The sequence below is a fragment of the Cynara cardunculus genome (assembly GCF_001531365.2).
Source record: "Cynara cardunculus var. scolymus isolate 2C chromosome LG 3, CcrdV1, whole genome shotgun sequence".
Lineage (NCBI taxonomy): Eukaryota > Viridiplantae > Streptophyta > Magnoliopsida > Asterales > Asteraceae > Cynara > Cynara cardunculus.
The window spans coordinates 484,000-500,602 of record NC_037530.1 but is presented as its reverse complement, the minus strand read 5'-3'; the positions used below and the strand labels follow the sequence as shown (position 1 = coordinate 500,602).

General features: G+C 34.2%; 3 protein-coding genes across 3 annotated transcripts; 1 reads left to right on the top strand and 2 right to left on the bottom strand.

The window, feature by feature from the left end:
- Nucleotides 1-661: 661 nt before the first annotated feature.
- LOC112509983 (ribosome-binding factor PSRP1, chloroplastic) lies at nt 662-3,044 on the bottom strand. The gene is made up of 5 exons (XM_025115226.1): nt 2,630-3,044; nt 1,783-1,926; nt 1,436-1,705; nt 1,248-1,356; nt 662-1,142 (listed from the first exon to the last, which is right to left on the bottom strand). Exons 1-5 carry the CDS (start codon nt 2,891-2,893, stop codon nt 1,024-1,026), a joined length of 906 nt encoding a protein of 301 aa, XP_024970994.1. The 5' UTR covers nt 2,894-3,044; the 3' UTR covers nt 662-1,023.
- A 1,676-nt stretch (nt 3,045-4,720) lies between these two features.
- Nucleotides 4,721-11,112, bottom strand: LOC112509819. The gene is made up of 2 exons (XM_025114994.1): nt 10,146-11,112; nt 4,721-5,564 (listed from the first exon to the last, which is right to left on the bottom strand). The coding sequence occupies exon 1, from the start codon at nt 10,999-11,001 to the stop codon at nt 10,168-10,170; it is 834 nt and encodes a 277-aa protein (XP_024970762.1). The 5' UTR covers nt 11,002-11,112; the 3' UTR covers nt 4,721-5,564; nt 10,146-10,167.
- LOC112509820 (NDR1/HIN1-like protein 26) lies at nt 6,184-7,085 on the top strand. The gene has a single exon (XM_025114995.1). It carries the CDS (start codon nt 6,244-6,246, stop codon nt 6,877-6,879), a length of 636 nt encoding a protein of 211 aa, XP_024970763.1. The 5' UTR covers nt 6,184-6,243; the 3' UTR covers nt 6,880-7,085.
- Nucleotides 11,113-16,603: the final 5,491 nt, after the last annotated feature.

The following is a 16,603-nucleotide window of genomic DNA, read 5'->3' as shown; positions in this document are numbered from 1 at the left end:
GAAAATGAGTGAATTACAGATTTTGTTCCCCCAAATTGTATAAATTTAGCTTCGTTGAATCAAGGATATTTTGATCCTTTTACGTAATTTCTTTTAAAAACATAAAAATATTATAGATATATGTTTGACTTACGGTTTAAAAAAAAAATGCATGCTTTTTGTTTTTTTTTTCTGTTTACTTGGAACCAACCTCTTTACTGCTCGAGATAAGATTTATGTATATTTTTAGCATACGAACCAAAAATGCTCTGATTTAACTAGCGATTGTCGGGAAGAGAGACTAAATCAAACGAGAAGGACGACTAGTATAATAAGCGAACCACTAGAATGATGTTCTTAATTCTTAACCAACCAGAACGTACTTTACTCTATTAAAACCTAATGCAACCCAAAACCCGCCAAAATCCAAAGTCCTGTTTCATCGGTTTGAATAAGATTCAACTGATTTGACTCATTGATCGATCACTAGAAGTGAAGCTGGAGCAATTACTTAAAAGTAGCAAGAGGCAGCCATCCCCCTGTTTAACCTGTAATAAAAATTTGATTTAGTGGAGAATGAACCCATTATATTTATATAAAACCAAACAGTTTATTTCATTAATTATTGCTTAATACCTCTAATCAAACACCCGGTACATATACCGTGGTAGCATTCTAACTATAGAAAAAGTAGAGCTCATATCATATGCATCATAAAGTTGAGCAGCGTCAAGCATAGGTACAAAGGAACCTGCAAGAATCTGGGCATGCCAATTTCTCAAAAGAACAAAAGTAACCTGATATACTTGGTCGCGACTAAGAGATTACAGACTTGGTTTTCCTAGTTCTTGTGTGATAAACATATCGCACCACACGATTGTCTCAAAGAAACTTAAAACACATTTAGACACATAAACCCACAAACTTTAGCGAATCTTGAAATCAAGAAACACCCACACGTTTCTGGCTTCGAGCTTTCCACATTTGAAGATGGTCTACAATGTCTTCCATCCTTTCAAACACCCACGATCTTCGTTTTGCAAACTAGAGTTGTCTAAGCATTTCAGCATCCGCATCCTGTAACTTCTCAGTTTCGCCATTTTCTTTAGGAACTATAATCCCATACCCTCCGGATTTTCGTTTGTATAAGATATTAATCTCACCTGAATCCAACCCATCATCCAAATCAGTACCAAAATCATCCGAATAGATACTAGATCGTTAAAGAATGGATAGATAGATAGATAGATAGACAGACAATATCTTACCAGTTTCTTCATTTCTAAAGCCATAAAAGTCATGATCAACATTTTCTAGTTGCTCAATTGCTTCTGATACAGTCAAAGGAGGCATATCGAAATATTTTGTGCGAACAATCTGAAGAAATTTCGATTGTGAGCTATAAACAAACACGTAAATAGGAATTCAGAATGGAATCCATATGGCAAATGCTAACCTCTGGCACAAGATCATCGGTGAAACCTTCACTTGTATCTTCTTCTTCTTCTTGAGGAACCGCAACCGAATCTTGATCTACTAGAACCTCTGGATCTCTTACTTTAAGCCTATCGAATCCCTTCATGTGTCTGCCATGATCCGAATCTTTCTCCTTAATCTTTCTTAATTTCCTCTGAATAACCGAAGATACGGTATCAATACTTGCATATAATGTTTCGGCTTCTTCCTCTGCCCGAATAACTCCATGCTTCTTTGTGAATAATGTAACCTATATGTTCCAAAAGCAATTCATCAAAAAAGAATCAAATATCAAGTACCTAAAACCCCAATTTGAGTTGCAAAGACCTCGGTTCGTCGAACTTTGGGACCTTTTCCAATTTCTCCACCTCTAACAGAAACCCTAACATCTACTTCCCTAACAAGATGGCTATGCTTTTGAATGGCCTTCCCAACTTTATCTTCCACATGAGTCTTGACAGGTTCAGATAACTGTAATTGCACCAAACAACAAAGGGTTTATACAGAAATCATCAAATTGGCTCACTTTAAAGAAATAAGCAACAATTAGTAGAAATTATCTTTCTTGATCAAATCTCTAGGAGCAAAATCTATATGGTTTTGTTACACCATGAACATGTTCTACAAGAATCATCATAACCACCATAATTAGAGAAGTAAATGGGGGTACATCTCCTCAAGATTTTAAAGATACAAGTAACAGTAAGCAAAAATTATCTTTCTGGATCAAATCTACTACTTTCTAGAAGCAAAATCTATATGGGTTTTGTTACACCATGAACATGTTTTACGAATATCATTATAACCACCATAATTAGAGAAGTAAATGGGGGTACATCACCTCAAGATTATAAGGAAATAAGCAACAATTAGCAGAAATTATCTTTCTTCGTCAAATCTTTTACTTCCTAGAAGCAAAATCGATATGGGTTTTGGTTACACCGTGAACATGTTTTACAAGAATCATCATAACCACCATAATTAGAGAAGTAAATGGGGGTACATCACCTCAAGATTTTAAAGGAATAAGTAACAGTTAGCAAAAAATTATCTTTCTTGATCAAATCTACTACTTTCTAGAAGCAAAATCTATATGGGTTCTGTGACACCATGAACATGTTTTACAAGAATCACCGTAACCACCATGATTAGAAAAGTAAATGGGGTACATTACCTCAAGATTTTTGCCTTGGAGGATCAATTTGACAGAGGAGAGAGGACCGTCCCATGACATTCGAACCAGAAAAGGAGATTGCTTAATTTTGGGCTGAGAATGAACAAGAATCTTGAAAGATGAAGATGATGAGTTGAAGAAAGTGGATTTGTTGGATGAAAACGAGATCGACGAAGCAGAAGAAGAAGAAGAGGGAGGTGATTGGGGTAAGTGGGTGTTTGTTATTTGTAAGGTGGGAGCTGGAGATGCATAAAAAGAAGCCATTTTTGGCAAGCAGAAGGAGGAATGAGATGAATCAAGGGGAGGAGGAGTAGGGTTTTGAAGCGAGGAAGATGAAAATGAAGTTGGTTTGTGAAGAACAATCAAACGTGTCGTTATTGAATGGTTATCCGGATTCAGATAATATGCAGAGGCGAGTGGCAGATTCTAGTGAAAATTGGGTCCCATGGGCGATGCTGCCATCCTTGTTGTTTCTGGATCAAACCGGGTCATCCCCGGACCCAAGTCATTTATTCAACCATTGTCATTTATCCATTTCCTGCAACAAAATCTTGGTAGCTTAGAAACGATTTTTGAGGGAATTTGGTCATATAAAGTATGATTTTAGATTTTCATATAAATGTTTCTTTTCAAAGAAAAAGATTGGATTTAAAAGAAAATTAGTCGAAATAGAGATTTTTTTCTCATAAATTGGTTTTCTAGTCATTTCTCTTCCTGATTTACCCAAATATCACTACCTCTATAAGTGACACCTCCCGACTTATGACCTAGCTAAAAGACAACATTTTAGATTCAACCCAGGTTCACAAGTTATAGAGCTTGCTGACATGGGCCAAACTTGTAAAAAAAATTATATTCTAGCCCGCACGTGCTACCTCCATAACTTGGTTGAAATCTAGAAAAAAAAATGTCATTTAGCTAGGTCAACAAGTGGGGAAGGTGCCACTTTCGAAGGTAGTGATAATTGGGTAAATAAGGGTAAGGAATATCTAGAAGATCAATTTATGAGAAATGAACGACTATTTTGGCCAATTTTCCTATATTCCTTTCAACGTTTTATCATCTATAGATAAAATGAGTCATCATGCTAAGATAGCATATTGGTGGGGATAAACACAAACTCAAAGGCGTTCTCACATATCTTTATTAATTGTATGTCTTGGATGTATCTCTTACGATATACGCACGCATCGATAATAATTTCCTATTATGTTTCTACCATCGTCCCCCTACTTAGTCCCACACACATAGTCAAACATACTTTCCGAGCATAGCATCTTGTTCGTTCGCACCAAACAGTTACTAACATGTATATCATTTATCACGCTTAAAGAAATGATTTCAGTAGCCTTTATTTTAATATTCTTACATAACCAATTCCCTACCACCATACGTTATTGATCATAAGCATACACATATATTTGGTATAGAATTTTCGTCAAATTCGTCTCTAAACCTCAACTTACAATCTCTGGTGAGAGAGACAACTAAGGAGTTCTTCATCTGATTTCTCTTTCAACACATAACTGAAACAATCACAACTTTCCGTAAAATCTTTAAACACACGTTCATATAAATTTCTTGTCATTTCATGTACTAACCGCTAAGGTTTGCTTTGATCAAGAATCACCATTGAACTTCATTTATAAGACCACGTTTTTACTTGTCTTCGACGTGGGGTGTGACATGCGTTTCATTATTTTCAATAGACTGGTTGTTCAATTTGCAAAAATTAATCACCTTTCACTTATGAAATCCACTTATATGTTACTGAGAAAAGATGAATCATAAAAGTATTAAAGTGTTAATATTTTTTCAAATAGACCAATTTCACTTTCAACTACTACAAGAGCTATCTCGTTTAAAAACGACAACACAAACATGACACCGAGGTAAGACACAAATGGCAAGGATGATCAATCGATCACTTGCAGTTAGTTTCTTTTTCGTCAAGTCATCATGCCCTAAAAAATCCAATTCGAGCGGATTCTTCCCCATCAGAAAAGCTTCCTTGACTAATTGGGTATCAAGAAAACAACAGTCGCAGTTGCATAGAGGGAGAGGTCATAAGCGTCTATTTTATATGTGTCAGGGTTTTGAATCCACTGGTGTATACAACTGTCAATCAAAAACTACAGTTCAACATCATGTATATAATATTTTCAGTACATCATTGGTGCATCAACATATAACACAGGAAAGATTCAAAGATAGATGGGATTGAGGGTGCATAGTGACCGAGTCATGAACCAACTTTTCCAAGCATTCTGAAAAGACAAATGGGGTGCTCCCCATTGAATGATTTCTTGGTGTCATTTGGAGTGTTGCTATCATCAACTGTTACTGGTACTGCTATTGGTACTGTATTCCCATTCCCAAATGGTTCCAGCCCAAAATGGCAGTCAGAAACAAAAGGAGAGCAGGCTTTCATCTTCAAACTCAATTAAAGCTGCTTCCATTTGAAAAAGACTCAAAAAGTTGAAAACCTGACATTCATCCACTCACTAAAATCAACTGTCTTCATTGAGAAGCTCCTCAACTACCCCAAAAAAAGCCATAAAAATCTCATTTCTTAACATAAAAGGCAAAGGGTCTTTAGACCCACTGCCACCCAAACGTCAATTTCCATAGATTCTTCATGTTTCCCATTTGATTGCTTATGTTTCCCTCAACACTCCAATCACTCACATGATATACAAAACAAAAATCCTTAACCACCATTTCTCACTTTAAAAGAGCTTTTCACTTTGCATTCAATTATTCAAAAAGGCTTCACTTGATACCCCCCCAGATATCCTTGTTTCAGTCATTACCATCATCCACTCCAAATACTGTAGAAACTCAAACTTGTTATTATTGATGAATATTCCAATTTTGAATCAACTCCCACCATCTTTGCTTCAAGCTTACCTCTGCTGTCATGGCTAGCATTCATCTGAAACACACATATTCATAAATTCAGTGGTTGAATGAATACATAATGCAGGATGTAACTTTCTTTATAATTAACCATGGGAGTTTCTAGCAGCATATATATGAGATATTGTTTTTGTGGGTAAGGTTCAACTGACTAACACCTTTGTAATTGTTCATCTGGACAGTATGCACATGTGCATATAAGTAATTTGTAAGCAAGTTGTCTGGTATGCATACGTATATAAAAACCAAGAAACAACTTCAATTACTTGTATGCACATGTGCATACAGTCCACATGAATGGTTATTGGGGTGTACCTCAACTTTTCATTTTTTGGGGTTTTGCCCCTAAACCTCCCTCTTGTTTTTGTCGTTGATACCATCATTTTCAATATCTAGTGAGCTTTTTTTCCCTTTAGAAAAAGGTTAATCATGGGTATTGTGGCCACTTCTTGAGCCTACTTGATATTGGTCTTATAAAGACTACCTTTTACTGCAGAGTATAGTGCTAGTATCAATCAGCTGCAAGAACTACTCTATTAATATCAATAGAACAGTCAAAAGATGTATCGTTGAAATAATCCCGGTAGCAATAAGCCAACAATCATATGTTTTTTAGCTTTACTTTTATTCATATATAATCCCCCACACCACCCTTAACTTAGCCTTGTGAACTTCCTCCATTTCTCAGACAACAAATGTCTCAAATCAATGAAAAATCACCTCAACACTGTGCCAAAAGAAAACTCATAAACATCAACAAGTATCACAAGAGATTACTCTATACATTCACCACTTTCATCCTCTCAATCTTCTTACTCATACTTCTTGTATGGTTTATACTCCACCCCACCAAGCCAGAGTTCTCCCTCAAAGAAGCTGATGTTTACAAACTCGCCCTCTCGGGATATCATCTCCTCAATTCATCCATTCAGATCACACTTCTCTCGAACAACCCGAATCAGAAAGTGGGTATTTACTATGATGAAATCGAAGTTTATGCTTCCTACAAGGGCCAACAGATAACTCTTGATTCATCTGTCCCTCCGTTTTACCAAGACCATAAAGACAGCAATCTTCTATCTACGGTTTTAGTTGCAAATGGGTTACCTGTGGATTCATCTTTCAGTTACGAAGTGGGTCGTGATCAGATGGCCGGAAGATTGGTTTTAAATCTCAAGGCAAATGGACAACTCCGATGGAAGGTTGGAACTTGGGTTTCCGGCAGGTATCGGTTTAATGTAAATTGTCTTGCTGTTTTGTCTTTTGGTCCATCTGTGCCTGCAGGTCCATTGACTTCTAAGCAAGGGACTCGGTGTTCTACCACAGTTTGACCACCAAATACCATCAACTAAGGTGTTCCATAAGCATACATATAGCTTGGATTTGATTTCGGAATGATGGTTTTTCTTCATTAAATATGTAAATTTGTAGTTAAGCGATTTCTTGGTTTCTACATCTTATCGTCTCTTCTTTTTCTCTCAACCTGATATAATGAAATAGTTTCTCTTTCATATATAATAGTGGATTCTAGCTTTTGGTAGCTTTAATGTGTGATTATAAGGATAAATATGGTATCTCCATATACAATAAAAGAATCTTAAATTCTAATGCCGATGAATCTCCTTCTGTAAATGTTCTTTGTGGCCTGTTTGTTAGCAGCTTGATGAGCTTAATGGGACTCGCAACTTATTTGGTCAGCTATACATGATTGTTTGGTAGCGGCTTAATGATATAAAAACTAGCTTATTCAGTAAGCTTTTAGGGGAGAGCTTTATGCAAAAAGTCAGGTTTTTTTCCAAACCCGTCCCTCCCGATTAAAAAACATGCCGCTTCCATCTATGAGTAAACTCTCCCAAACAAAACTTTCTCAATTTATACAGACAGATTAATCCATCCATACAACTTTATCCATACAGAACTTAATGGAAAAGCAACCAAACATCCCCTTAGAGATACTGGAAAACTAAAAGGGTCCTACGGGTATCCTTGCTATTCCTTTGAATCCTCCAAATTCAAGAAAACTATACAAAGCTTGGATCCTATACAGCCGTAATCCCCCTTGTTAGAAGCAAAGTCCCTATAGTAAAGGTCCACTAATAGGCAAAGTATCCTGCGTGTAAAGGCAGTCCATAAGTATTTATTCTTGCATAAAAAGGCTAATTAAATTAGAAAAATCTGAAGATACATGACCTCAAATTGCCTATCTAAGTTGATTGGATATGTTTCTAAAAAGAAACTATGAGAAAACCCAGGTTGTATAGCAATTTATCAGAAAATATATATGAAAAAAATTGATTGATCCCCATTCAAGAAATTCCAAGATTATGCCTTTGAATATCACTAACCGCCGATCCAGTTTTTGAGCCTTGAAAACTTCTTCAAGACTTCAAGTCCATAACAAGATCATCAAAGAACTCCATTGATATTAAGCACAATTGGATGTTCCTTTTCACTCAACTAACAAGTCCAAGTCTTTTAGAACTAGTATGGCAGGAATCATTTCCAACCGAGTTTGAAGCTACTATCTTTATTTCAGATAACGCTAGTCACTTTCAATCAGCACTATATACCAATGTCCACAAACTCTCATAATGCAAAACCTAACCTTTAACGTTGTCAAGTCACCATCATAGTAAATCAATACCAAATTCTTACTATCCATAGGCAGTGAGAGGCATTGCTTCTTTTGCATCCTACATTTAGCATTACATTCTTGCACTTGCAGCAATGGAAAGTGGCACACTCCCAAATGGTGAAGGGACTACATATGATCAGACAAATAATCTCTCACAGTTCTTGCTATAAAAGAGGGGATACTATCCAATAATGTGTGGCTGTATCGTTTACAAAATAAAAAAAAACGCTTGCAATGACTCACAATGATTGTCACTATGGAGTAACATAATGGTGGAAATCACATCCTTTCCTCTTTTTTTTTTATCTTTTTTAGCACTCTCAGACCACATACCTATGGTGCAATTTCAGCAATGCATGTATTCACAGGGGGGTAGAAGTCAACATCAGGGGTCCGGGGAGCCGTTTTTGCTTTATTTGCAGGATTTCACTATTGGGTAGGTAAAATCTACTGAAGAGCAAGGTCAACATGGTGGCATCAGACTAGCTATGTGGGTTGGGTGTTGGTCAATAAAGAAGACATATGAGAGGAAGTTGGATGTTGCAAAAATGAGGGTGTTGAGATGACATGTGGCCAAACCGTATTGGACAGGATACTGAATGAGGTATATCGGTCAAAGCTAAAAGTTGTGCTGAATGAGGCCTGCCCCAGATTGAAAGAGGGAAGAATGCAGCGATCTGGACATGTCCATAGGAGACAGATGACAACACCGATGAGGAGGGGTTAGGGGGGGGTTTATAAAGCCAACATGTAGGCTAGTAGTGTCTTTGTTACCTGCGTTCTCTTCTTAATGTCTTTTTGCATGCACTCTAGTTATACAAACATTTTCCACTTAAGCAAGCTCTTCGATTACTTTCCAAAATCTTCAAATTTTTGTGATTTTTTTTTAACTTTCCAAAACTTTTTTTGCAACCAATGAACTTCTCACTATAAATGGTCTATTGGATCTTAAGTCTTATCTAGTGTTCCTTTTTCTTGGGCCTTGGCATAAGACTTGCTTACTTCATGTTGATGCTAAGATCATACAAATTGACTAGGGAAAATCTAGGAATATTATAATACTCATGTTTGGTGCTAGAAGGGGGTGTCGTAAAGTAATTGCAAAAGAATGAAAGGAAACATATAACAATTGAGCTAAAACAGGTAGCATAGTCCTTTGACTGAATATCCATCATCACAAGACACCACCAATCAAGAAAAATATGAAAGATCGTCTTTTGCATATGCACATTCGTGGAGTGACCACATGACCAACAGCAACAAGGCATATATATAGGGTCAGGCGGAAAAAGCAAAAAAAAAAAAAAAAAAAAAAAAAAACTGAGGAACACCTGGTGACGATTCATCTAGACAGTATTCACACGTGCATACGAGTAATTTGTAAGCAATTTTTGTGGTATGCACATGTGCGTAAAAACCAAGAAACAGCTTCAATAGCTATGAAATATCATATAACACCATATCAGCCCACATTACATGAAATGTTTACCACAAAGAAACCAATACACTACATTCTCCATCATTTATTCAGCCATAGGTTTTTGTGAACCATATATTGGGGAAGGTGCAGAAACCGTAAGTATCAACATCTACAGAATCTAGAGCCTAGATGTGTCGGGAATATGAAGTATGAACAATCGAACCACCAAATCAAGTGATTCAAGTAAAACAAGATAGGTCATGGGGCATTTTAGAGGCATTAGAACTTCAATTTATTGCTTCTGTCTCTGCATATCTACTCATTACTCAGTTGGAGCACCACATTTACAAAGCAATTCTTGTCATGGAACATTGATAGCATAAACATCAAGACTTCAAACATATTGTGTTGTTAGGTCCAGAAAAGATCAAACTTGAACCTCTTTTGAATCCAAAAGATGCTTCTTTTTTCTATTACAAACACATCTCAATCAATATAGACAAAACTGATGAATGGGGAAAGTAAGAAAACCTCAAACTCACCTCTATTTATACAAGCAAAAACTCAAGATGACACGGTATTAGAATCTACCCATTTCCAGTAATGCTTCTTACAAGAAACAGCTCCTTTAGCCCCTTCTTTTTCATCCAAATCCTGATACTCTTCCTCTTCTTCACTACAAAACTCACAATCTGGCAAACCATCAACAATGGCATCCACTGTATGTAAAACATAACAGGCTGGCAATCCAGGGTACGATACAGATACCCTTTCCTCCACCTTACTCGAATATGAATTCGGTATAATTTTAACAATATCTCCATAGTTTACATTGCTACAAGAATCTTTGATAATCGAGCCAAGTTCTTCCTTCACTGCTCTTACAACAGCCGATTCCACCGTCTCACCGGGCTTCATTTTTTCCGATAAGGGTCTGGATCGGTCACGAATGTCGCCATTTGATAACTGTTGATGGGATTCAATCAAGATTCGATTTTGATGATCCCTGACCCGAACCACGACGACTTCGAGGGTTCGAACAGGTGGGGTAGAGTCGGCGAGAGAAGTTTCACCCTCGGCGAGCTCGAGCCAGAGGTTATGGATGTTCTTGGTTCCGGGTCGGGTGCCCCAAGCCGCGAAAGAATCAGATGGGAGACGAGGTCGTAGCCAGTCGGAGAGGGATTGTGGCGTGGGAAAGTGGTGGTTGTTAATGGCGGGTGTCTTGGTGGTGGTTAAAGGCATGATTGGGAACTTAAACAAACGACGAGGAGGGTTGAAATTGGAGGTGGGTTTGAAAGAAGAAGAAGAGCAGACGAAGAGGGAGAAAGCGGAAAAGATGAAATCTGAGAGCGAATTTGGATGGGGTTTGGTGATTGAAGGTGGTGGTTGTGGAGACATTAATGGATTTCAAGAAACTGTAAGGATTATGGAAAGATTGGTGAAGGCCACCATCATCAGATGAAGATGAAGATGAAGATAATGAATGAAGTTGAAGTGAAACGGATGGAGCAGCGGAATCTTAATATACCAATGAGAAAATCAAGAATCCCCAAAAAATGGAAAACGTTTTCTTCTTACCCAAATCAAATATGATGACCATCATTAAATTGTAGATGGTTTTTGAAGAATTCTGACCTTCTGGATGCAAAAAAAAACCCTCATTAATTAGGGAAGCCAATTGGGGTTAGTGTTGGTGCATTGGTAAATACTATTTATCTTTTAATAATTTTATTAAAATGTAGCTTCTAAATTTTTAAAAAATAAATCTTGTTTGTAAAAAAAAAAATAGTACATGTTTCTTGATGTTCTAGAACCCGTATCATTAATTTGTCTTAACCATTCAACGTCTTAATTTCATTATAAACAATTACTGAACAACTATATTTCATTTTACATTGTATCATGAGAACCTCTTAATCACTCTACAACAAACCATTTAACAATTCTCAAACAACCCTCAAGTCATTTTTGTTTGGAGTATGGAGATTTGTAAAACATCCCTATTTTCACAAATGGCATGAGTTGCGAATGAGCTAAAAAAATAATCACTTTAGTTTTCACCGGGGTCTACAAGTGAGCGAAAGTTGGAAAAAATCACTTTACACCCAAGTTCCCAAGTGGGTAAAAAGTGAAAAAAAAATTGTCTTTTTAACTCCAGCGCAAGTCATAGAGATGTCACACTGTCATTTGCAGAGATAGTGATATTTTTTAAAATTTCGAAAAGAAATGACTAAGAAATGAATTTGATCAATGAAAATAGCTTTTTCTAATAATTTCCCTATTTATTACCAATTAAATTCAATTTATATTAACGAACTATTTTAGGAATTGTTTATCAACACTTAATCGGTAAGCACTTCCTGAGTTACTGTAGGAGCCAACATTTTCACTTAACTTGCCGAATAAGATTTTAGTTTAATAAAGCGGCATTCTATGGTACATTTTATATGGTAGGCATTTATCAGGTACGAGTCATCCTCTCATTTACCAGGTAAAACTCTCGCTCCTTGTTATCGCTTTTATCAAGTAAGATTCTCAATTTTTTTCATTTCATTCGATAAGGTAAATTGACCCGGTAAACACTTATTGGGTAAATCTTTAGTAAATAATCCTAATAAACAATTGATAGTTAAGAACAATAAGTTTCTTGGATATAACAATACGCGGTGTAATAACAAGAAATGGATATAAACATTTTTGTATGCGTTAATCACGATAATTTTTTTTTATTTTATATTTTTATATAAAAAACACCAGATGTTGATGATTGTATTGGGTCAAAGTCAATAACTAAGCATGAGATCATCAAGCTTAACGAATTGATGACCTTTTAGGTGGAACAAAATTAATCGATTTATGATGTTGAACTAGTCATTGGTTCATGGGTCTTTCTCTTTTGATTGGTAGCCTATTGTCAATAGATGGTCCATCGTGTTTGTTTCCAAGTTATTCAATCGTAATTTCTCTAAGACGATTTGTTACATATATCTTGTAGTCAAATCTTATATATATATATATATATATATATATATATATATATTAAAAATTATTTTTATGCATTAAATATTGTTTATTAATGTATATTACGTAAAATTAAATATTATAAGTTGATTAAACACAAATACAACTTATCAAAGCTTTATATTTGAATTCGTATAACTAACGGCAGATAAATGATAATAAATATTAGATAAAATCACATAAATACGTCATCTTCCTATGAAAAAACTTATAAAAATTACTTGGATATGGGGTGGGCCATTTTGGTTCTATTGGGTGCCCAAATTGAATGAAGCAAACAAATGCAGGCCTACCTCAACAATTTTGGGCTGTCAACTAGACAATGGCCCATTAAATCAAAATCTAAAAAATATTTATTAAAATTTAAAACTTAATTTCAAAATTCTATCTTTTTAGTTCCTTTTATTTTATTTTCATTGATAATTTATAATAATAATAATAATATTTTTTAAAACATAATAAAATAAAACAAATATATTCATTAAATGTAAAGATACTTGATTATAACCATAAATACATAGAGAAATGTTCAAATGGCTTTTGGACTAACGGTATGTGAGTTTTTGACCTCATAAGATGTTCAAATCTCACCAAATATGATAAGGGTATAAGAGTTTATTTGTTCTATTTGTCGTATATTGATATTATATGAAAACATGTAGAGAAATGTAAGAGATTGTGTCTTGTTTTGAAGATTTTTTTTTTTTTTTTTTTTGAATCCTTAAATAAATGTTGTGAAATATAATTTCCCAAGATAACTTTATTTATGTGTCCTTTTCTCTATTTGTATGGCAGGTTTACGTACAAGGTAACCATAACGGTGGTGTCTGATTAATTTGAGCTTGAGCTCCAAATGTCAAAAGTGTCTGGAAGTCTCGGTTTCAAATACAAGGAGGAATAAAAATCTTCTTGTGGTCACGGATATTTAAATGCGGTGACTCCAGGCTCCCCCCAAAACAGGTGGTCGTCCTGAAATTAGTCGGCTCGCATAACGGGTTAGATATCCAAGTTAATAAAAAAAAGGTTTACGTGCAAATTAAACCTGAGAATGTTATATGCAAAGGGTGGGGAAGAAAATTCCCTCTTTGTCCCCATCCCTAACAATGTATCCTCGGATCTGAGATTCGATTATTATGTAAATCTCGGGTCCATTATGGTTTAATGAACTAGTTACTTGTTCGTGTCATGTCAAACGAACATTTATGCTAAACGCAAGCCTAATTTGAAAGTCGACATGACTCGACAATGGTGGGTTACGCTTTATTTTTTGAAATGATGCAACATATTTATGACCCGGGTTATGACAAATGCACCCATCCCTACATGTTAAATTCACCATATTATACCAATAGCATATTCAGCAGATTCCTCAAAACAGATAACCAAAACTCAAAATCTCCACACAAAAAACTTTATTCATCTTCAACATCTACTTAAATTTGGATATTACAATATTAAATAAATTAGAAAAGTACTCGTGCAATGTAGCAAGATATATCTAAATTTTAATGTTTTCTTTTATTTTTTGGGGTGTTTGTTGATATTATAATATGAATTTATGTGGTTTTGAGTATACAATAATGTTTTTTTAATATAAAGTTGAAGATATGATAAAAACTAAAAAAAAATAAAAACGTTCTCATTTTTTTGTATGATTTCTTTAATTCACTTTTTTTAATAAATTAATTTAGGTTTAACGACGAAGTAATTTGTTTTTGATTTAACAATATATCTATACTATATTATAAAGGATTTGACCAAAAACTCTTAAAAACCATTTTTTATGCATGAAGTATTGTTTATTGATGCATATTACTTAAAATTCAAGATTACAAGTAAATTGTGCATAAGTACAACTTATTAAAGCTTCATGTTTGAATTCGTATAACTAACTTTAGATAAACATAATCAAATAGAGGATAAACATTTTATTTTAAATATAAAAAAACTAGAATATAATTAAGATAATTATTGAATTATAACAAAATACTTAATTATTATCTTTATAAAAATTATATTATTAAACCAAAAATAAAAAAAAAATGAATTAATGAAATATACAAAAAAAATTAGAAATTTTAAATAGTTAGTCTGGTACTAACATCATTTTTTTACATATATTTTATGATATCTTCATATTTATATTTTATTAAAAAAAACGTTATCGTTTTCTCAAAACCATATAAAAACCGTATTATAACAACGACTAAGACAAAAGAAATGAAACATTAAAATCGAGATGTATCTTGCTGCTTTGTGCGAATACCCTTCTAGTTTTTTATAAAGATAATAACTAAGTATTCTGTTAGAACTCAATAATTATTCTAATTATATTTTAGATAAAATGAGAATTTTATTCTGTATTTGATTATATTTATCTACAGTTAGTTACACGAATTCCAATATGAAGTTTAAAAAATTGTACTTATGTATAATTACTTGTAATATTGAATTTTAAGTAATATGCATAAATAAGCAGTACTTCATGTATAAAAAACGAGTTTTAAAAGTTTTTTGTCAAATGCTTTATAATATAGTATATAGATTATTAAAATATTCAATACATTTGATATAGTTTAAAACCGTGAGTATAAGTTTGGACAAAACGGACAACATTTGATACGGTTAATTAGTCTTGGATGTTATAGATGGTATGCCAGCGAGAATGCTGGACTTTCAAGGAGGTGGATTATAAGATCCCACATTAGTAAGGGAGGAGAATAAATGTTGTCTTATAATGGACTGAATACCTTTTCTATGAGACAAGTTTTAAAACCATGAGTATAAATATGTATAATTTTTTTTACTAACCTGGATATCCAACCCGCTATGGTAGCCGACTAATTCTAGGACGACTACCTGTTTTGCAGATAGCCCGGAGTCACCACATTTGAATTTCCGTATTTTTATTTCTATTTGTATTTGAACCTGGTACCTCCTGTTACTTTTGAGCTTTGGAGCCAAGCTCAAACCAATAAAATACCACTCATGTGGTTAAAAATGTATAAACTTAACAATATCTTGTATGATTAGTCTGAGATGTTACAATTTAACATGATTTTGACGTAAAAAAATATATAAAGAGATAATTATGGGTTTATCTCGGCTTACCCCATACGTTGCAACATGTTACATGTTTTGATATGATTGAGTGATGCCAAAACGACGACGTGGGTCACATGCATCGTCACCATCTATTGGGATTGGGACTACTCTTCAGACACATATCATTAAATCCTAAAATACGACGACTCCTTGGAGTGTTAAGCGGGCAACATTTTTAAATTCTATTTTATTTTTTATATAATATAATAGCAAGACTTTTAATATCTATACTATATTGGTTGTGTATCCGTGCAATGCGGCGAGAGCCATAAATTTTAACAATTTTAAAGTTCCACTGGTTTTATAAAATAATATTTAACGATGATATATGTTACACTTGGTCTTTACATATTAATCCAATTTGAATAAATAAGAGTTATGGTTTCAATTACAGACTATCGATAAAAAAAAATTGTATGACAGTTTAAAATCTAATATATTTAAAATCCAACATATTTATACGACTCCACAAATGTGTTCGATTTACACCAAGAACAAAGAACCAAGAAACTTCAGTTTTAAGATAAACACTTAAAACCAATAAAGAAAACTATAAATTTGATAGATCATAAGCCATGAAAAAACCAAAAAATATGGGTTTTAAAATGAAATTTCAACTGCTTATCCTCTTTTTTGTCCAGAAACTCAGATTAAGGTTGAATTAATACATGTATATATATATTTCAAAAAAACCCAAGAACATATTATACAGTACAATTTGGATAACCTAACCCCAAAATATATCTATACTATATTATAATGCATTTGACTAAAACTCTTAAACTCTTAAACTCTTAAACCCGCTCATCCCTAAACGATTTCATCTCATAACTGAATTCGTGTAACTAACTGCAGATAAACACAATCCAATACA

Coding starts and splice junctions, on each gene's coding strand:
- LOC112509983 (XM_025115226.1), bottom strand. CDS start 2,893: ATGGCTTCTTTTTATGCATCTCCAGCTCCCACCTTACAAATAACAAAC. Junction 1,706..1,782: donor CCAAAGTTCGACGAACCGAG/GTCTTTGCAACT, acceptor TGGAACATATAG/GTTACATTATTCACAAAGAA. Junction 1,357..1,435: donor CCGATGATCTTGTGCCAGAG/GTTAGCATTTGC, acceptor AAATTTCTTCAG/ATTGTTCGCACAAAATATTT.
- LOC112509820 (XM_025114995.1), top strand. CDS start 6,244: ATGTCTCAAATCAATGAAAAATCACCTCAACACTGTGCCAAAAGAAAA.
- LOC112509819 (XM_025114994.1), bottom strand. CDS start 11,001: ATGTCTCCACAACCACCACCTTCAATCACCAAACCCCATCCAAATTCG.